Source organism: Dendrobates tinctorius, unplaced genomic scaffold (genome assembly GCF_039654945.1).
Source record: "Dendrobates tinctorius isolate UK_male_01 unplaced genomic scaffold, ASM3965494v1 ptg000079l, whole genome shotgun sequence".
In the NCBI taxonomy this organism is placed as follows: domain Eukaryota; kingdom Metazoa; phylum Chordata; class Amphibia; order Anura; family Dendrobatidae; genus Dendrobates; species Dendrobates tinctorius.
Genome location: NW_027361747.1, coordinates 18729862 through 18751985, shown reverse-complemented (window position 1 = coordinate 18751985; position 22124 = coordinate 18729862). Strand labels below are relative to the sequence as shown.

The 22124-nt window shown below is 45.1% G+C and overlaps 1 protein-coding gene across 3 annotated transcripts in view; it reads right to left on the bottom strand.

Moving 5' to 3' along the window:
* The window catches only part of CRACD (capping protein inhibiting regulator of actin dynamics), a 296879-nt gene that overhangs the window by 214633 nt on the left and 60122 nt on the right, over positions 1 to 22124 (bottom strand). For 2 of the 3 annotated variants that reach the window (XM_073583577.1, XM_073583576.1), the window contains exon 3: positions 17792 to 17872. The exons of the other annotated variant lie outside the window; for it this stretch is intronic. In XM_073583577.1, the coding sequence (XP_073439678.1) occupies positions 17792 to 17855 (64 nt within the window). In that variant the 5' untranslated portion in view covers positions 17856 to 17872. The remainder of the gene's footprint in view (positions 1 to 17791; positions 17873 to 22124) is intronic. 3 annotated transcript variants of the gene reach the window in all.

Genomic DNA, 22124 nt, shown 5'->3' with positions numbered 1-22124 from the left:
GGAAGCAAAGAGATTACCGCAGTAACAGCACAATGGAGGTCTTTAAAGGGGTGGAAGACAAAGAATTGGAGCAGCTTTAAAAGGTGAGAATAGACTGCAGGTGAGTGGGGGAAAATATTTCTGGCTAGCAAATTTTCTTGTCTAATCAATTCAGCGAGAATCATCATAGTGGTCTGGGTTGGATGGAGAAGAAAAGAAAAGTGAATTATTAAAATGTGAGAAGTCACCAACTGTGAGTCCCTAGGTGAAATAGGTATTTATTGGGTACTGATATGTACAGTCTGCGGAGTGATAGTAGTCTGCAGACCAGCTGTATAAAACTCATATCAGACCTGTATATGGTGGTTCCTGTATGGTGGTATTCTTGGTCATATTGATCCTTTCATAGTAATATCGTACATTGGCTCTGACTGAAAAAACAAGAGTCCATCTGTCTCTGACTGTGTGATTAGCTTTTTCAGTGTTCCACATTTCTACCTTGTATTGATGGTAAGTAGTAATAAGCGATCGTGCTCAAATAAGGTGTTATCGGAGCATGCGCGGGTGCTATCAGAGTGTCTTTGGTGTGCTTGAGTACTATGTTCCCCACGGCTGCATGTCTCACGGCTGTTATACAGCAGCAACACATGTGTTGATTGTCTAACAAAAAGGCAATCCCCATATGTGTCCCCATATGTGTGAAACTGCACTCATCAAAGTGACCAATGACCTTCTGACAGCAAAACGTAATGGTCACCACTCTCTGCTCATTCTTCTTGACCTATCTGCAGCTTTCGATACTGTTGACCACCATCTCCTACTCTCTAGGCTCCAGTCACTAGGCATTAAGCACACTGCTCTCTCCTGGTTCTCTTCCTATCTCTCTGACCGCTCCTTCAGTGTTTTGTTCTCTGGCTCCACTTCATCTCCTCCTCCTCTTGCTGTCAGGGTACCTCAGGGCTCAGTCCTTGGCCCCCTTCTCTTCTCTCTCTACACAGCCCCAATTGGACAGACCATCAGCAGATTTGGCTTTCAGTACCATCTTTATGCTGATGACACACAACTATACACGTCATTCCCCAACCTTACCCCCTCTGTACTACAGAACGCCAGTGACTGTCTGTCCGCAGTCTCCAATATCATGTCCACTCTCTATCTGAAACTCAACCTCTCCAAAACTGAACTTCTTCTGCTCCCGCCGTCTACTAACCTCCCTAAATCAGACATTTCCCTCTCCGTGTGTGGCACGACAATAACACCCCGGCAGCAGGCGCGTTGTCTGGGTGTTATGTTTGACACCAATCTCTCCTTCACATCCCATATACAATCTCTTGCCTGCTCTTGCCGCTTACACCTAAAGAACATCTCTAGAATCCGCCCTTTTCTGACCATGGAAACGACAAAACCCCTCACTGTAGCATTGATCCACTCCCGGCTGGATTACTGCAGCGCTCTATTAATTGGCCTCCCCGTCACTTGACTATCCCCTCTCCAGTCCATACTTAATGCAGCAGCCAGGGTTGTCCATCTGGCTAATCGGTACTCGGACGTGTCCGCTCTTCGTCAGTCATTACACTGGCTGCCAATTTATTATAGGATCCAATTCAAATTACTTGTTCTCACCCACAAAGCTCTCTATGGTGCGGCACCCCCCTACATCTCCTCCCTCATTTCTGTCTATCGGCCTAGCCGATCGCTGCGCTCCGCAAACGACTTTCGACTAACCTCTGCACTAATCCGTACCTCCCACTCCCGACTCCAAGACTTCTCCCGTGCTGCTCCTATCCTCTGGAATGCTCTACCCCAAGAAATTAGGACTAACCACAATTTGCTCAGTTTTAGGTGCTCCCTCAAAACACATTTGTTCAGAGCGGCTTATCACGTTCACTAATCAAAGTCATTCTATGTGTAAGGGTGCGTGTGTAGCCCATTCACTATCTCCATCCATCTTTCACTCCCTCAAGATGGCTGGACCATCATTATAAATACACCATTGTAAATACACCCCTGCACTCTGTATCTCCCCCACCTCATTGTAGATTGTAAGCTCTCACGAGCAGGGTCATCTTATTTCGTCTTATTTTGCTTTATTGTATTGTTAATGTTGTTACTTATGACTTGTGTTATGAAACTGTTAAACTGTAAAGCGCTGCGGAATATGTTGGCCTATATAAATAAAGATTATTATTATTATGTGCTGCTGCTGTCTAACAGCCATGAGAAATACCAGCCACGGGAACTCGAACATATTACTCAAGCACGCCGAAGACATTCGGATAGCATCCGAGCATGCTCGGATGAGACCGTATTCGAGCACGTTTGCTCATCATTAATAGTAAGCAAAGAGAAAGTTCTACATTTTCCCACCTGTATACATATGGACCTACTGTGACAAAACCCCCCAAAAAAGTTAATGCACATGTCTTCAAATGGAAAAAGATAGATTCAACCTAAGAAACCCTGCATGGATGAGTTAGCCAAAATTCATATCCAGCAATTCAGTAGCTCGAGCTCATTTGTAGGAACTTTGTGGTCGCCTTCATTTCTGCAAAATGTTTTGTAAGTAGATACAATAGCAACAATCTCAACAATAATTGACATTCACCTGTGTTCACTGTCTGATATATTACATATGTTTCCAGGGGGTCCGACCACTCTCCCCCCTGTGGATCACTTGTAGATAGTGTCAGCGGAGCTATACGGGAGTTGCATCATTTTGCCTCCTGGCGGCTTCACTTGCCTGCATGGTCATCCCGTTATAGCAAATAGCCCCCTGGAAAAAGCTGAACATATCTTAGCATAAGAAGCTAAGGAGAATTATATCCATAAACCAACGTCAGCGTTACCCCTATGCACACAGTACACAGGAGGAGAGTGCTGACAGGTGTCAGTCACTCGGCTGTATCTTCTGAATGCAGTGACGTTTCTCCAGAGCGAATGTTTCTCCAATTGTTTCTATATTCAGTACAAAGCAAAGTGCAAACACCATTTACCACTGGGACGTATTACACACGTTATGCGGCTTTTTAACACACCATGCAGGGAAGATGTTTCATTAACCCATGGCATAACACATTTCACAATTTCGGGACCCCCACTCCTGCTTTTGTTATTAGTGGAGGTCCTCTCATAATACCGCAGATATATTCTACATAGCAGCGCTCTCTGCAGGATTAAGGTCACAGCACACCGCAAACTACCATGAAATTATCCAGCTCATTTGAATAATTCATGTCTGTTCGCTGCTGCGTGAATCACGGCACACACACACACTTCAGGCTACAGAGACAGAATCCATTTTTAGCAGATTACGATATTACAGGAGAATATTAGCTAAAATACTGTAAGGTGCATTATCATTTCATGAATTGAAGACTAAGTTTGTAGAATCACAACATTCCCCATGACTAGGTAAAATGTAGGCTAATATGCTAAGAAGATTTAGGGTGGGGTCCCACGGGGTGGCTGCTGGTGGTGAATGAGTATAAGAGTTTGTAGTAACACTACACTTGTGGGCTTGGCCTTCTAACCCACACGGCACCCACAGCGTGGGACCCGATCCTTAAAGAGACCCTTGATCTAATTTCTAATGAATCATTTTTTATATCAATAGTGATCTGCCTGGAGAGAGGTGTGAGGGGATCTGGCACCCAATGAAGACTAACAAATAAAGATGTACTCTGTAGCGCTATAGCAGGCAAACAGGAAACATACGAAATTTGAATTGCATTACTGCTGTAGAAAAAAGGAAAAATCAAAGATACTTAGCATATAAACAGGCCAGGAGAGGAATCACATTAGGATAGGTTCAGTGCAAAAAGGATCGCCTTGTCATGGCTGCTCGGCCCACATGAATAGGCCAATTTATGAGCTACGTATCTTTGCTTTTCCTGTTTTCTAGATCAATAATGCAATTCCAATTTCATATATTTCATGTTTGCATGCTATAGCGTTACAGAGTGCCACTTTATTTGTTGGTTATATATGGAGATGGCTAGTCTTAGTATGCACCTGTTCACACATGGTCTCTGTTTGGAATGGACGGTCAGGCTTTTGATACTTTTATACCCTATAAAGATTAAGTACAAGAAAACCTCTTCTTTTACATTTTGGACTTTCTATTAAAGCAAGTCCAGGACTGACCTATTGATGACCAATCCATCACATGAGACCCATTACACTGGCTGCCCATTTATTATAGGATCCAATTCAAATTACTTGTTCTCACCCACAAAGCTCTCCATGGTGCGGCACCCCCCTACATCTCCTCCCTCATTTCTGTCTATCAGCCTAGCCGATCGCTGCGCTCCGCAAACGACTTTCGACTAACCTCTGCACTAATCCGTACCTCCCACTTCCGACTCCAAGACTTCTCCCGTGCTGCTCCTATCCTCTGATTTGGCTAGGTGAGAGGCTCTGGACTGACTCAGTCCAGAGCCTCTCACCTAGCCAAATCTGATCTCATACTTTGCACTGACGAGAGCCAATAGCTCGAAACACCGTGTCTGCAAATTGAGATTCTGATTTGGCTTTTATTACAAGTCATATTACAAGACTCATTAAAGGGTTGATTGTGACTTGTAGGATCGCTACTACCAATAGGTGGCGCTGTAGAGTAAAAGTCCTCTTTCTCTCTGAAGAGGCAATTTGCATATGTGATTTTCTGAAATCTCATCCACCCGCTGCCCAGAAATTTTGCAACCAGAATTGATCTGAGTTTTTGGTTTGAAAATCTGCAGCATTTGAATATACGCCATGGATTTTCACTACGGATAACGCTGTGCAACTCAAATGTACAAATCCACACAACCTGTATGATTTGGTGTGGATGTTCTTGCTGTGAATTATCTGCAGAATTTCAGGTTCTCTTTTGGTATAAGTTGTGTGTGCACAACCCTTGGAGTGAGGAGACCACTGTACAGCACAGTGTATACCGTACTTTGTACGACAGACATAATTGTATCCCATCAAGAACGTGCAGATACATTTTTTCTCAAGTTAGGACAATCCCATTATTGGCACAAAGTGTTCAGACAGAGCTGTGATACTACCATCTGAACCTACCCAAAGGGTGGAAGCTATTTTATTTTTGGTAGGGTGGAGTAGTCTATTTGAGATATATCATTCATTAGCGGTTGTCTGAGCTATTGATAACCTCAATATTAGATCAGTGGGTGGCCGACACCTGGCACCTGCACAGACCAGCTGTTATTAGCTCTGAGAGTGGCCAGATGTAAGATGTACTGCATTGAAGAGCATTGGTCCTTCACTGTGTAATTGGCGATGCTGAGAACTTCAGCTCACCTTCTATTCTATTCAATAGGAGAGGTCCCAAAATTTGTTGTGAATAATTTCTTCATACATCTTTATAGTGGTTGGAGCTTTGTTTTTCAGCTACAGAGCTCCAAATTCTCAGCCGAGACATAGAGTTAAAAGGAATCAGTAAGCAGGATCTCATCCACCAAACTATTAATATGTGATGTAGCTCTTTCACAGACAAATCCAGCAATATCTTTACATGACCAGTCAGTTCCTCCATAGCTGAGAAATAAATGTTTTCATTAATATGCAAATGAGGCTGAAGAACTAATTGTAAATCTGAAGCCTCTGTCACTCCAGCTCTATTCTCCAGCGTGACATCAGGCAAAGTATCCATCAGTCAAGCAAAAGGAGGCAGCGCTGGGTGGGGATAGAGTTGGAGTGACAGAGACTTCAGATCTACAAATAGTCCTTCAGCCTCTTTGCATATCAATTCAAATGCTGATTTATCAGTAACAGAGGAACAGACCGGCCATGTAAAGGTATTGCTGGACTTGTTTTTGAAAGAGCTAGATGCACATACAGTTTGGGGGATGAAATCTTGCTGACAGATTTCCTTTAAAGAAGTTTTCCAAAATTGCAAAAAAAATGCACAAAGAGAAAAAAAACTTATACAATAACATTTCTTTCCTTTGGGCATTTTTTTTTTCTTACATAAAACATACTGACTTCCTTAAGTGGTAGTTTCAGGTAGCCGACATATTATCTTTTAAAGTCTTGGTTATAGAAGTGATTTGGAGCTCTTGTTTGAGAAAAAAATAGCTTACCACTATAGGGTGCGTGCCAGAACTGACAGCGCTTTGGACGCAACACATGTTCGCTGCATCCAAAGCTCTGACGTTTATTGAACACAGGTAAATCCACATGTTCTTAGTGAACCATGCGGTATAACCGCATCCAATACATTGTATGGGTGACATTTCTCTCGCGGAGGCTAGCGTCTGCACAAGTTAAGATGGCATGTTGTGGTCTGAAGAGACATGCCTCATGTCTGTCTCCGCAGGTGAGCTGTGGGCATCTGTGGATGCATAGAGGACATGGGATTTCCTAAAATCACATCCACTATACTGTAACATCTAGACGACGCACAAGTACGCAGAACCCGCAGCGTTTACTGATCGTGTGCACTTACCCATAAAGCATAATTTAGATGAAAAAATGAGTGGGAATTTCCTTTAAGGCTACAGCGTAAAGTTTTTATTATTGTGCACTTTGCATTAGGTTTTAGATTCAACTTTTGTCAGCCTTGGATACAGATAGTTTATCTGAAGGACATAACTGTCTAGAGTAAATCATTATGACAGCAGGTTATATACAAGATACGACTACGTTCTGCTCATAATACAATGGGTCCAGTATATTATTGTAACCTCTATTGCTGTTTCTTGGCTCCTCTTTTCCAATTTCCCGCACTACTTTTGTACACATCTAGTATACATCCACATCAAATCTGTGACTTTCCTTGTAGATAATGGAAACATATCATATACAAAAGAGAGCTAACTCATGTTTAATAGCTTAAAAAAGGTATCTATATCCTTAATGCCTTTTTATATGGGCCGATAATCAGCTGATTGAGATTTCATATAAACATTATTTTCCGGCCCGCGTAAACCTGGCAGCGTTCCGCTGATGATTGATTGTTTGTCAGCTGGTTGCTTCTATTATGCAACCCACCAAAAAAAATGTAAAAAAAAAAACATGCAAACTGTATGGGGACAAATGTATCGTTAGTCTCTATAAGTTTATATTGACCCCTTTATAAAAAATGCTCTAATATGAGAACCAAATAACTTACAATATTGCTAATTTGGGCAGAAATCAACTCATGAAAAAGGGCAAATTTTAAGAACAAGTAAATTAATCATCAGACTTAAACCCGGAAAGCTGGTTGAGCCATCCACAAAGAGTATACAAACAGGCGAGCCAGCGTCAGGATATGTATATAATGCCCGGGCTCCTCTTCTATTAAGTCTATTGCATTGTCTGCTTTGTCTGTGCTTCTGTGGGAAGAGGGGCCCCCGCCGAGTGTCCGGGCCGGAACCAAGGGGACCGCAACCTAGGTTCCGGGGGAGACTGTTCCCGGGGGACCGTGGAGATGAACAGATGGGCTAGGGGAGGAGCCAGTATAAAAGGGGTGGGGAACGCTAGTCACGGTGACTCAGCAGACCGGGACAGAAGCAGCAGGAGATCGTTGGAGCGACTGAGAGCCAAAGTGACTGATCAGAGCCAGGAGAGACGCACACCTAGGACACCAGAGGGACGGCGCCCAGATGACCGTCCGAGAGCCACTGCCCCGCTTCAACCCGCGGCTGCTGCCGCCTCTCCCCAGCCCACGGCTGCAGCCTGCCTGCTGTCACTCGCGGCCGTTTCCGCCTCGCTCCAGCCCGCGGCTGTGGCCTACCCGCGGGCGCTCGCGGCCGTTGCCGCCTCGCTCCAGCCCGCGGCTGCAGCCTGTCTCCCACCACCCGCAGCTGCCCTGCTCTCACCTGTTGCCGTGGCAAGTCTAGTGCCGTCGGCGGCGACCACTGTCCCGCTACAGTCCGCGGCAGGGGCTGGGCCGTTGCTCGCCGGGCGTAGTCGTGTTCTACCTGTTTGTGTTTGCTTGTATTGAGCCCCCGCGAGGGCAACTCTTGTTACCCCTGTGACTGGTCAGGCTACGGCTGAGGACAGTTACCTCTAGGCCTATAAACGTTATTACTAAAAGCACGAAACCGTCTCGCACCTCGTCACTGCGTCCTGCGTACCTGCTAGTACCACACTTCCTACAATTAATAATCCATATACATTATAAATGTTTTAGGAGTCAGACTATAATAGCCAGAACACTTTGTAGCCAGCTAACAGTCTGTGTGTATATGTATATATACGTACACACACATAAAGAAATAATAAAATATATATGCGCCCGGCTATTTCTGTATGTTTCAATGACTATGTTGTGATGTGCTCTATCTACTGCATTAGCTTTTATCTTTATTACCCACTTTCTTAATTCTCTTTAGGATGTTTGGATACATATGCACAGATTTCTCTACTCTTATGCAAGGGCAGACATACCATTAGTGCAGCCGCACAGTGGCCCAAGAGGTAAGGGGCCACCACCACCTCCCATTACATGGCATTGTGCATTATGATGAGTTATTGGACTACAACCCATATACTGTTCTTGCACTTCTGTCTGTGTCGCTCCTGCTTTTATGACTACTATATCTATAATTCTGTTGACAGCCACCTTTGCCATCTGTACAGTTCATTCTCACCTTCTTATATACCAGGAAGGGCATTGAGTTTAGACTGAACTAGAAATGAAGAATCACGTGTTGCAGTGCTCACTATCAGTTTTACGGGGTTATTCCCTTCCTGATAGATGGATATTGTCGGATAGTGTTTGTAAAAATAAGCACTTTTACAATTTACGGCTTTATAATATTTTGCAACTGCTCTTGAGGTGTTAACACTTTTTTGTTTGATAGCAGTTCGTTGTCTTAGAGACCCGACCACCACTACTGTCTAAAAGACAGCTCGCCAGGATATGGAGGTAACAGCACGCTCCAGAGATCCTGGACAGCTTCAAAACAGAGGTTATACACTCAATAAAAAAGAGCTTGTGAACACTGTGCCTAGTCAGCTGTCCAGCAGCAGCGGTCGGTTTCCAAGGCAATGAGCTGTAAACAAAAGAAAAAAAGTGCTAATATCTCAAGAACAGCTTAAAATGTTACTAAACAGTAAATTGCAAAATTGACAACCACTCTCTGATAATACCTATCTAAGAAGAGGGGAATAATCCTTTAACTTTGTCATATTGTTATCATAGTCCTCCTTTTTGAGTTCAAGAAATAGACACTCTTCTTGTATCTGACAGTCCAACTCCTGCAGCAGAGTGTGCTGCGCTGACTCCCCTACATCCATATTCAGCAGGGACTCTAAGGGTATGTGCACACGTTACGGATTCTGCTGCGGATCCGCAGCGGATTTGGCCCTGCGGATCCGCAGAAGTTCCGCAGACATTGTACAGTACAATGTTAGCCAATGGGATTTAAAATCCGCAGTGCACATGCTGCGGATTTTTCCGCGGTTTTAAATCCGCAGCATGTCAATTCTTTCTGCGGATTCTGCAGCGGTTTGTCACCTGTTCCATTGTCCAGGTGTCAAACCGCAGGGTAATGGTATGTGCACACGTTGTGGATTCTGCTGCAGATTTGGCCCTACAGATCCGCAGCAGATTCTCCTGCGGTGTACAGCACCATTATATTCTATGTAAAATAAAAAACGCCACATGCTGCGGATATTTCTGCACAGATTTGCTGCGGTTTTGAATCCGCAGGGTTTCAATTCTTTGTGCGGATTCCGCAGCGTTTTTACACCTGCTCCATTATAGAAATCCGCAAGTGTAAAAACGCAGTTGAAATCCGCACAAAACCTGCAGAAAATCCGCAGTAAATCTGCACTAAATCCGTAGGCAAAACGCAGGTCATTTTACCTGCCGATTTAGCAAAATCCGTGCGGAAAAATCTGCAGCAGAATCCGCAACATGAGCACATACCCTAAAGCTCATTGATTGTAGTATGAGCATCACAGCGAGGTTTCTTCTGGCTTTGAATGCATCTATGTGCACAGGGCTCTGTCTGCTGCTGGTCCTGGGGCTTCTCCCCCAGCTATAGGAGTGTGCAGCCCAAGTTTCTGTGCTCTTGGGGCGCAATAAGAATTTCTGCTATATAACTAAATGGAAAAGTTAGGTCGGGGTCACACTTGCGAGTGTGATGCGAGAAACTCGCGTGAGTCTCTCGCATCAATACCCAGTACTGCCGCCGGCAGTTAGGACTGGAGCATTCAGCTGCATAGGGGTATGTTTCCACATTCAGGATTACATCAGGTTTTGCTGTGAATTGGACACTGCATATAGCCGCAGCGTTCAATTCGCAGTGTCCAGATGTTACAGTATAGTGGAGGGGATTTTATGAAATCCCGTCTCCACTATGTGTGCAAGAACGCGGGTGACAAACCCGAAATTATGGACATGCGGTGCGTCTTTTTAGACTGCAACATGTCTATTTATCTTGGGTAGACGCTCCATCTACGCAAGATAAAATACACAGTCTATGGATGCGAAGCAGTGATACCGCATGTGTTCAATGAACACATGCAGTATCACTGCTCGTAAAAAGGGGGGGGGCGGCGCTTTGGGCGGAGCAGGGTTTCCGCAGCATTCAAAGCGCCGGCAATACAGAAAGTGGAAACATACCCTAGAAAGACATGCAACTGCACACTCCGGTCAAAAGTGCCGGCGGCAGTGTCGGGTATTGATGCGAGTTTCTCGCATCACACACAGTAGTGTGATCCCAGCCTTAATGGTAAGTTCACACTAGCATTCAGAATCCAGAATGGATCTAGTTAAAGATGCAAACAGAAGGGTTACAGAGATCTCAAAAGATCTGTTTTCGTTCTATTTTGAACTTATTCATTTTTACTTAGTGGTGTCTCTGAATATCCCTGTTTTTTTACGCACAGTATGCAAGCATAATGGATTGCCATCTGTTTTGTTTTCCATAAGGCCTCTTTCAGACATCCGGTATCAGGGGTCCGGCGGCCTGTGGCGAATAGCCGGGCCGCCGGATCCGGCCTGCAGCGGTGACACCGGATGTACATGCGGCCCCTGATGCGGCTTGGAGGACATTTAAAGGAGCCGCAGCACCGGGGGTCGAGAGAGCCAGCTGGAGAGAGATCGGGAGGCGAGAGAGCAGCCAGAGAGACAGCGGGGGACAAGAGAGCAGCCGAAGAGACAGCGGGGGACGAGAGAGCAGCCGAAGAGAGAGCGGGGGACCAGAGAACAGCCGAAGAGAGAGCGGGGGACCAGAGAACAGCCAGAGAGACAGCGGGGGACGAGAGAGCAGCCAGCGAGACAGAGGGGGACGAGAGAGCAGCCAGCGAGACAGAGGGGGACGAGAGAGCCAGCCAAAGAAAGGTATGGAGCGTATGGAGAGAGAGAGAGAGAGAGAGAGAGAAGGGGAGGGGGAGAGAGAGAGAGAGAGAGATGCGCGCCGGGCACTTGTGGGGTTAAAACTCATAGTGCCCGGGCATGCGCAGTTGAAAAAGCCGGTCCGGCGCTGCAAAAAAACGTTGCAGCCAACGTTTTTTGCAGACGCCGGACGGCGCATGTTTGCCGTATCCGGCAAAACCCAGAGGCGCCGCATGTCCATCCGGCATGATGCAGCGATCATTATATTCTATGTGAAAAAACCGGATCCAATTCCGGATCCGGTTTACACAAATTTCGCCGCATCATGCCGGATTTAAAAAAACGGATGTGTGAAAGTAGCCTAATATTACAAATTGGAAGTTTCCACTCCCTCTGCTGTCCTTTATTTTGTTTATATACAGCTCTGGCAAAAATTAAGAGACCACTGCAAAATCTTCAGTTTGTCTGATTTTTCTCTTTATAGGTATACTAGCTGAAGAGTCCGGCGCTGCCCGGGCATAGTAACTAACTGTGGTTAGTTGTAGCAAATTATAATCCCATAGTCCCATGCCCATATACCCATCACACATCCTCCATCCCATAGTCCCATGCCCATACACCCATCATACATATTCGCCATCCCATATACCCATCACACATCCTTCATCTCATAGTCCCATGCCCATATAACCATCATACATATCCTCCATCCCATAGTCCCGTCCCCATATACCCATCATACATATCCGCCATCTCATAGTCCCGTGCCCATATACCCATCATACATATCCTCCATCCCATAGTCCAATGCCCATATACCCATCACACATCCTCCATCCCATAGTCCCGTGCCCATATACGGTACATATCCGCCATCCCATAGTCCCGTGCCCATATACCCGTCAAACATATCCTCCATCCCATAGTCAAGTGCCCATATACCCATCACACATCCTCCATCCCATAGTCAACCATTATGACATCATAATGAGCGGCGGCGGGGCTTGCGACCTATGATGACATCTTTCATCACCGTGGCAACCGTTGTGACATCATAATGAGGGGCGGGGCTTGATACGCACACACTGCTTCCCCAGTATGCAAATAGGGGCATTATGACATCACAATGAGGGGCGGGGCTTGACACGTACACACTTTTCCCCCAGTATGTAGAAAGGGGCAAAATTGTTTGGTGAATTGGAACGCGCGGTGTTAAAATTTCGCCTCACAACATAGCTTAGGACGCTCTCAGGGTCCAGACGTGTGACTGTGCCAAATTTTGTGGCTGTAGCTGCGACGGTGCGGATGCCTATCCCGGACATACATACATACACACACACACATACACACACACTTTGAGCTTTACATATTAGATTTTTGAGTAAAATGTACATTGCTCTTTTTTTCTGTAAACTACAGACATGTTTTCGAATTTCCAAGCACTAAATTTTGTATTTATTTTCAGAAAATGAGAAATGGTCAAAAGAACAAAAAAATGCAGTGCTTGCAGACCTCAAATAATACTAAGAAAACAAGTTCATAATCATATAGAAACAACAATACTAATGTTTTAACTCAGGAAGAGTTCAGAAATCAATATTTTGTGAAATAACAATGATTTTTAAACACAGCTTTCATGTGTCTTGGCATGTTTTCCACCAGTCTTTCATACTGCTTTTGGGTGACCTTATGCCACTCCTGGTACAAAAATTTTAGCAGTTTTTCTTTGTCTGATAGCTTGTAACTATCCATCTTCCTCTTGATTACATTCCAGAGGTTTTCAATGGGGTTAAGGTCTGGAGATTGGGCTGGCCATGACAGGGAATTGATGTGGTGGTGCTTCATCCACACATTGATTGACCTAGCTGTATGGCATGGTGCATTGTCCTGCTGGAAAAAAACAGTCCTCAGAGTTGGGGAACATTGCCTGAGCACAAGGAATTAACTGTTTTTCCAGGATTACCTTGTATGCGGCTTGATTCATACATCCTTCACAAGGATTAACCTGCCCAATTCCAGCCTTGCTGAAGCATCCCCAGATCATCACCGATCCTCCACCAAATTTCACTGTGCCTTGTACGCCTCTCCAGGTCTCCGGCTAACCATTAAACGACCAGGTGTTGGGCAAAGCTTAAAATTAGACTCACCAGGGAAGATTACCTTACTCCAGTCCTCTATGGTCTAATCCTTATGGTCTTTGGCAAATGTCAGCCTGGCTCTCCTTTGGTTCTCATTGATGAAAGGCTTTTTTCTACCTTTACATGACTTGAGCCCTGCCTCTAGGAGTCTGATACGAACTGTTCTTGCCGTGCACTTCACCCCAGCTGCCATTTGCCATTCCTTCTGTAGATCACTAGATATCATCCTGCAGTTGCTGAGTGACATTCGAATAAGATGACGGTCATCCCGGTCAGTGGATAGTCGTTTTCGCACTCTGCCAGTCTGTAGCTTTGTTGTTCCCAATGTCTGCTGCTTGACCTTGTTGTAATGGACTGCCGTCTTAGAAATTTTAAGGATGGAGGCAACATGACGCTCACTGTATCCTTCTGCTAGTAAAGCCAGAATTGAGCCCTTCTTTTCCTCACGCAAGACTTTTCTTTTCAACTCCTTTGGCATGGTGAAAAGTTATTATTTCCTATTACTTTTGGGATATTACTAGCACTTGTTTTGTCATCCAGCTTGTGATATTGTAAGAGGATTGTGAACACCACAGCAGGGTTTTTTATACTTTCCTTCGTTAAATAAAATTTGGTTCAGGTGATCACCTAATCAGAAGCACATTAAGTAGAATGAGATGTACTCTGGTTGGAATTCAACTGATACTGGAATGGAATGGCTGTCAGACCTGTAGAGAAGCTGATTTTTATAAAACTGTGCAGTGATCTCTTAATTTTTGCCATAGCAGTATATATAAAGGTAATCTGTCAATAACTGCTCTATATATGCATGTAGGTCGGGGGCATATCTAGGGTGAGAAGGAAGGCGAGGCATTTGCCTTGGGCACAACCATCAATGGGGCACCGTCGGTCAGCCTGATTCAGCAGCCCGAGGTGTCTCCCCGACGGCTGCATTTTGGTGTCCCCGGTAGTGGAAGTCGGCCATTCTCTGAGCCATCTGCCAAGCTTACAGCCAGCTCAGAGAAGGTGCAATGCAACTGAATCCCTGACCACTGGCACGTCCGAGTCAGCGTGACACAAGCAGCATGATGAGGTCATGTGATCACACTGCTGACGTCCTCAGCACTGCATAGGTGGTAGAACTTTGGTGTGGTAAGTCCTCCAATGGAGCTGAAGATTTATTGTAATTAGGGGAAAGAAGGAAGACATTTGTGTACACAGTATGGGAAGAGAAGATGGGAGAAAGTATGCGGACACAGTATGGGGAGCGCGGGAGAATGAGTGCAGACACAGTATGGAAGCAATGAGGTGAAATGGGTGTAGACACAGTATGGTGAGCGAGGGGTAGTATCAGTGTGGATAAAGTATGGGGAACGAGGGAGGAGAAATTTGAGTACAGTATGCGGAGCGAGTGGGTAAATTTGGGGATTGAGGGGGCGGGATCGATGCCAACACAGTTTGGGGTGTTGGGGGAATGTAAGCGAACACAGTATGATGAGCGAGGCGGGGATGAGTATGGAAACAGTATGAGGAGTGGGGGGATATGTGTCAGGAGATTATTGAGGAAAATAGTGTGCAGAGAGACTATGAAATGGGAACAATGAAAGGGGGCGCAGAATAGAGACTGGGTAGTGTGTGTGGGGGTGGTATGGAGAGGGGGCAGCATGGGGAAACAATGTGAGACAACAGAAAGGAGGAGACTGTATGCCAAGGAGGGGGAGTGCGATGAGGGAGAACAGTATAGAGACTGGGCAATGTAGGGGGATACAGTGTGTGAGGGCAGTGTGAAGATGGGGCCTAGTATGGATAGGGCAGCATAGAGGGCATGTACCATAAGAGGAACAGTGCATGGATCATATTTTGTGCATAAAACACAATGAGGAACAATTATTTATTCAGAAGCACAGTGTAAGGAAGATATTTTCATTCAGGAGCATTATAATGATTATTTTTAAGGGTATCATGTAGAGATGAGCTGCACAAGACTGGAGAAGATGGATATCTGCAGAGACAAGCTGTGGCTGTGAAAAGTCATCATGGCGTTTGTACAAGATGAAGAAAAGAGAGAAATGACTCCGTTCAGAGACAACATCATCTATAAGGTACCTGGTTGTAATTGTTTATTTGTGATACTGACTAATTCTCATCAGTACTGTGGCTCCTGTATGGTTTGCAGTCTGTTGATGGCTAATAGTAACAACTCCCAGTATCTCCTTACCATTGTTAAGGACATACTGGAAGTTGTATGTTGATGCAATACAAATATATATGGATCTGATGGCAGTTCTGGTGCTGAATTCATGTACTTATGTTGGTCCTGGTGAAATATTCCTGTACTGATGGTGGTTCTTGTGAGGTATTCTTGTACTGATGAAGATTTTGATGATGTGTTTCTCTAGTGATGGGGGTTATGCAGATTTATTTATGTGCTGCTGGTGGTTTTGATGACAAATTTCAATACTGCTGGTGGTTCCGATTATGAATTTCTGTACTACTGATGGTTCTGATGATGAATTTCTGGAATGCTAGTACTTCTGGTGATGTATTTCTGTACTGATGAGTTTTGTGATGCTGTGTTTCTGTAATGATGGGGGTTCTAGTGATGTATTTCTTTACTGCTGGTGGTTCTGGTGATGGATTATTGTGTTGTTATTAGTTCTGATCCTGTACACATGTAATAATCCAACTTGTCTCACGCTGGTAACTCCCCTTTTATTTATAATAAGCTTTGGGAACAGATTCTCATGCAGATCAGTGTTCGGCCCATAGTCTGGAACAACTAATTTACAAAAAAGAAAACATGGATTTCTCTGGAATAATACATTGGAACGCAGATATCAAGGTATCACTTTATTCAGCCTCCTATAACCTGTATGCCCATATAGACGGCTTAGGAGAGTTGATCCTACTGACAGATTCCCTTTAAAGTTCTGAAGACCACTGTATTTTTATTTAATTATCCAAAAGAGTGATAGCAAATTGAATGGATGCAAATGGATGGTGACATTCTATTAACTTACAATTTGAATCAGTTATAAGACCCATCAGAATGGGTCCTGTAACTAAGATTTTTATTTCTGCTCTCCTGCTCTTTTGACAGATCAGAATAATGGAAATAAAAAAGTTAGTGTGAACACAACGTAAAAGTGATTATGCCATATTGTAGTATCAGCTCTCATATCGCTCCTCACCCAGCTACTCCAGTTCTATTAGGTGGCGAGTCACATCTTCTATGATAGACACATCAAGTCAGAGGCTCAGCAGTGACATTATTAGGCCACTGGACTGAACACGTGCATCTTTATGATCCGCTATATACAAACTATAGCAGCAATAGTGGCATAGGATGCTCCCTGATTGCAAAAGCCAGCTATGGTAAGTGGGGTTTCCACAATGAGGTGCACTGTGAGCATCCTAGATACATGAAAGGTGCCAAGGAGTCTAGGTTAAAGGGAATCTGTCACCAGAGAGAGACCCTGATTCCAGTGATGTATCACTTACTGGGCTTCTTGCTGCCGTTTTAATAAAATCACTGTTTCATCGACAGGAGATTATCATTAGAGGACTAGTAAACCTGCTGCAATGTAGTCCTCCATATTCATGTGCGCTTTATAACCCCGTCCTCCCCACTGGCTGGCAGATTTCTGCCTATGCACAGTGTAACAGAAAGCTGCCAATCAGTGTTGTGGGCGGGGTTATACAGAACTCAGCATTGAGAAAACTGGTAGATCTGCAGCAGAGAAAACTGATTTTATCAAAACTGCAGCAAGCAGCCCAGGAAGTGACACATCACTGGAATCAGGGTCTCTACCTTTACATTATGCTGCTCTCAGATGGGGCAGCAAAAACCTGGTAACAGATTCCCTTTAAGAGGTATTGCGCATGTTCCAACCTCACTAGGAAAGAGATAGGAATAAATATGCCATGGCATCTAGAATATAAACTGGCTGCAAATAAGGAAACTGATGGAAGGCAAGTATGGCAAGTATCGCATCCTAATATTCACTTTTTATAACGGCAGATGTACTTATTTAAGAGATCTGATTTGGTCTTTCACATTTCGCAGTTCAGATTTTGAGGTGATCCCAGGGTGATAGATGTAAAACTAGTGGAAGGACTGGTGATTGGTAGTCATCATGGGCACCTGCCAGCTAGAGACGGGCTACCGTTGGCACATCTGGAGTGTGCACTATGTTCTTTTGTTATTTCTTGTAGCGGTGTGATAATGGGATATTATAGGGTTATCAGCCATACATTCGGTTGTGCTTTTGTATTTTATAACCTTTGTATGAAGAAAGCTCTCAGCCTGGACTTCACCAAAGGTACAAATCGTTCATGACATAATGCACCTGCACGAGGGCTAATTATCATGGATTCTGTCTCTAATTTGCAACCCAAAAGCCTTGGGAGATATTACCTGAAATCTTAGCACTCAGCAATTCCTCATCAATATCTTGTATTGCTTCTATTTCATCTGCCATGTTTTTCCTAGGGATTACTGAAATAAAAATGTAAAATTGCACATATATACAGTATATGGTGTAAAATACAAGATGAAACCTGACTAAAAAAAACAAACTTTACACAGGCACAGATATACACGGCCGGCCACAGTGGGATGACCATCACTGTGGCCCTGTTAGTGCAGGCTGTGGCAGAAGAGACGGTCCTGCATTGTCTGCACCATCGGCTTGCAGGAAGGATGAATATGTCGGCTGTACGACCGCAGTACAGTACGTGTATTTTGTCTCAAGAAAGCCGTATTTAGTCACAATTCCTACATTCGAAATATCTACAATGTTATATTAAGAGCTGAGCAGAAAACTACTGTAAAAAACTCCAGACAGAACCCAGGGAATGGGACGCATCCCCACATTACACTCTGGATAAGCCTGCTACCTCATGGTGCGTACAGCCACGTAACATTGCTACATTACTTACACAGTGAATTTTATTAAACAAGAGGTATTTTCTCATGGGCGGTTTAAGATATGCGGGGACCCGGCCAGTTTACAAGGTGTGGCAGCCCCGACCAGGTACCCGATGTATCCCGTGACATGTCACATGATCCCCTGATAGATCACATGATAGGTCATGCGAGTAACACACAGGCGCTCTGGTGCACATCCGTACACACAAAACGACAGAGATAGTGGCACGCTACGTGCGTTGTGCAAATTTTTGCCTACATAACATAGCGCTATACACCATAGACCAGAGGTGGGAGATTAATTTTCCCAAGGAGCCACATGACAGACTCATATCTACACTGCTCAAAAAAATAAATGGAACACTTAAACAACAGAATATAACTCCAAGTAAATCATACTTCTGTGAAATCAAACTGTCCACTTAGGAAGCAACACTGATTGACAATCAATTTCACTTGCTGTTGTGCAAATGGTATAGACAACAGATGGAAATTATTGGCAATTATCAAGACACCCTCAATAAAGGAGTGGTTCTGCAGGTGGGGACCACAGACCACATCTCAGTATCAATGCTTTCTGGCTGATGTTTTGGTCACTTTTGAATGTTGGTTGTGCTTTCACACTCGTGGCAGCATGAGACGGACTTTACAACCCACACAAGTGGCTCAGGTAGTGCAGCTCAACCAGGATGGCACATCGATGCGAGATGTGGCAAGAAGGTTTGCTGTGTCTGTCAGCGTAGTGTCCAGAGGCTGGAGGCGCTACCAGGAGGCAGGCCAGTACACCAGGACATGTGGAGGGGGCCGTAGGAGGGCGACAACCCAACAGCAGAACCGCTACCTCCGCCTTCGTGCAAGGAGGAACAGGAGGAGCATTGCCAGAGCCCTGCAAAATGGCCTCCAGCAGGCCACAAATGTGCATGTGTCTGCACAAACGGTTAGAAACAAACTCCATGAGGATGTCTGAGTGCCCGACGTCCACAGATGGGGGTTGTGCTCACAGCCCTACACCGTGCGGCCCTCCAAAGAAATGCCACCCCACACCATTACTAACCCACTGCCAAAACGGTCTTGCTGAAGGATGTTGCAGGCAGCAGATCGCTCTCCACTGCATCTCCAGTCACGTCTGTCACATGTGCTTAGTGTGAACCTACTTTCATCTCTGAAGAGCACAGGGCGTCACTGGTGAATTTGCCAATCCTGGTGTTTTGTGGCAAATGCCAAGCATCCTGCACAGTGTTGGGCTGTGAGCACAACTCCCATCTGTGGACGTCGGGCATTCAGACCATCCTCATGGAGTCGGTTTCTAACCATTTGTGCAGACACATGCACATTTGTGGCCTGCTGGAGGTCATTTTGCAGGGCTCTGGCAGTGCTCCTCCTGTTCCTCCTTGCACAAAGGCAGAGGTAGCGGTCCTGCTGCTGGGTTGTTGCCCTCCTACGTCCCCCTCCATGGCTCCTGGTGTACTGGCCTGTCTCCTGGTAGCGCCTCCAGCCTCTGGACACTACGCTGACAGACACAGCAAACCTTCTTTCCACATCTCGCATTGATGTGCCATCCTGGATGAGCTGCACTACCTAAGCCACATGTGTGGGTTGTAGAGTCCATCTCATGCTACCACGAGTGTGAAAGCACAACCAGAATTCAAAAGTGACCAAAACATCAGCCAGAAGCATTGGTACTGAGATGTGGTCTGTGGTCCCCACCTGCAGAACCACTCCTTTATTGAGGGTGTCTTGATAATTGCCAATAATTTCCATCTGTTGTCTATTCCATTTGCACAACAGCATTTGAAATTGATTGTCAATCCGTGTTGCTTCCTAAGTGGACAGTTTGATTTCACAGAAGTTTGACTTACTTGTAGTTACATTCTGTTGTTTAAGTGTTCCCTTTATTTTTTTGAGCAGTATATATATATATATGTAAATTTATAGAGCATCAATATTTTTTAACAATCTGACTAGAACAAATCCCTAACAAAGTCCGAGGAGAAACATATGTGATGCCCTTGTCAAACAAAGAATAACCCTTCAGATCATAAATTATTATTATTTATTTATATAGCGCCATTAATTCCATGGTGCTGTACCTGAGAAGGGGGGTTACATACAAAGTTATAAATATCAATAACAGTAAACAAATTTACAATGACAGACTGGTACAGAGGGGAGGGGACCCTGTCCTTGCGGACTTACATTCTATGGGATAGTGGGGAAGAGACAGAAGGTTGGGGGTGCAGCAGCTTTGGTGGTTTTGAGGCGGCGGCTCGGGCAGTGGTGAGGCGGCAGAATGGTTATTGCAGGCTGTAAGCTTTCCTGAAAAGATGGGTTTTCAGGTTCCGTTTGAAGGATCCGAGGGTGGTGGATAATTGGACGTGTTGAGGCATGGAATTCCAGAGGATAGGGGATATTTGGGAGAAATCTTGGAGGCGGTTGCGTGAGGAACGAATAAGTGTGGAGGAGAGTACGAGGTCTTGGGAGGATCGAAGATTACGTGAGGGAAGATGTTGGGAGATTAGTTCAGAGATATAGAGGGGATAGGTTGTGGATGACTTTGTAGGTCAGTGTTAGTAGTTTGAACTGGATACGTTGGTGAATTGGAAGCCAGTGGAGGGATTTGCAGAGGGGAGAGACAGGGGAATAGGGAGGAGAGAGGTGGATTAGTAAGGAAGCAGAGCTGAGGACAGACTGGAGTGGTGCAAGAGAGTTAGCAGGGAGGCCACAGACGAAAGTGTTGCAGTAGTCAAGGCGGGAGATAATGAGGGCATGTACAAGAGTTTTAGTAGATTGAGGGCTGAGGAAGGGACGGATTCTGGAAATATTTTTGATTTGGAGGCGACAGGAGGTGGCAAGAGTTTGGACGTGTGGTTTGAAGAACAGGGCAGAGTCGAGAGTTACTCCGAGGCAGCGGATTTCAGGTGCGGGAGAGCGTGATGCCATTTACCCTAATAGATAGATCGGGTTTTGTCTACATTGAGTTTTAGGAAGCGAGAAGTGAAAAAGGAGGATATGACTGATAGACACTCCGGGATTCTGGACAGCAGAGAGGTGACATCTGGGCCAGAGAAGTAGATCTGAGTGTCGTCTGCATACAGGTGGTACTGGAAGCCATGGGACTTTATGAGTTGTCCTAGGCCAAGAGTATAGATGGAAAAAAGTAGGGGCCCCAGGACAGAGCCTTGGAAGACTCCAACAGAGAGAGGGCGGGATGAGGAGGTAGTGTGGGAGTGGGACACATTGAAAGGTAGGAGGAAATCCAGGACAGGGCAAGGTCTTTGATGCCAAGGGAAGAAAGAATCTGTAGCAGTAGGCAGTGGTCAACTGTGTCGAAGGCAGAGGACAGGTCGAGAAGGAGGAGGATGGAGAACTGTCTGTTAGCTTTGGCTGGGAGTAAGTCATTAGTAATTTTGGTCAGAGCAGTTTCAGTGGAGTGGTGGGGGCGGAAGCCAGATTGGAGGATGTCAAGGAGGGAGTTAGATAAGAGGTGGGAGGAAAGTTGGACATGCTGTTCAAGGAGTTTGGAAGCAAACGGAAGCAGTGATATGGGGCGATAGCTGGGCATAGCAGTTGGGTTAAGGTTTGATTTTTTGAGGATGGGTGTTATGGTGGCATGTTTGAAGGCAGAGGGAAAGGTACCAGAAGATAGGGATAGGTTGAAGAGATGGGTTAGGGCTGGAATGATCATGTTAGTGAGGTTGGAGAGCAGGTGGGAAGGGATGGGTTCAAGTGCACAGGTGGTAAGGTGTGATTTGGAAAGGAGATGAGTAAGCTCTCCTTCGGTGATATTGAAGAGGGAGGTTATTAGGGAAGGGCAGAGGTC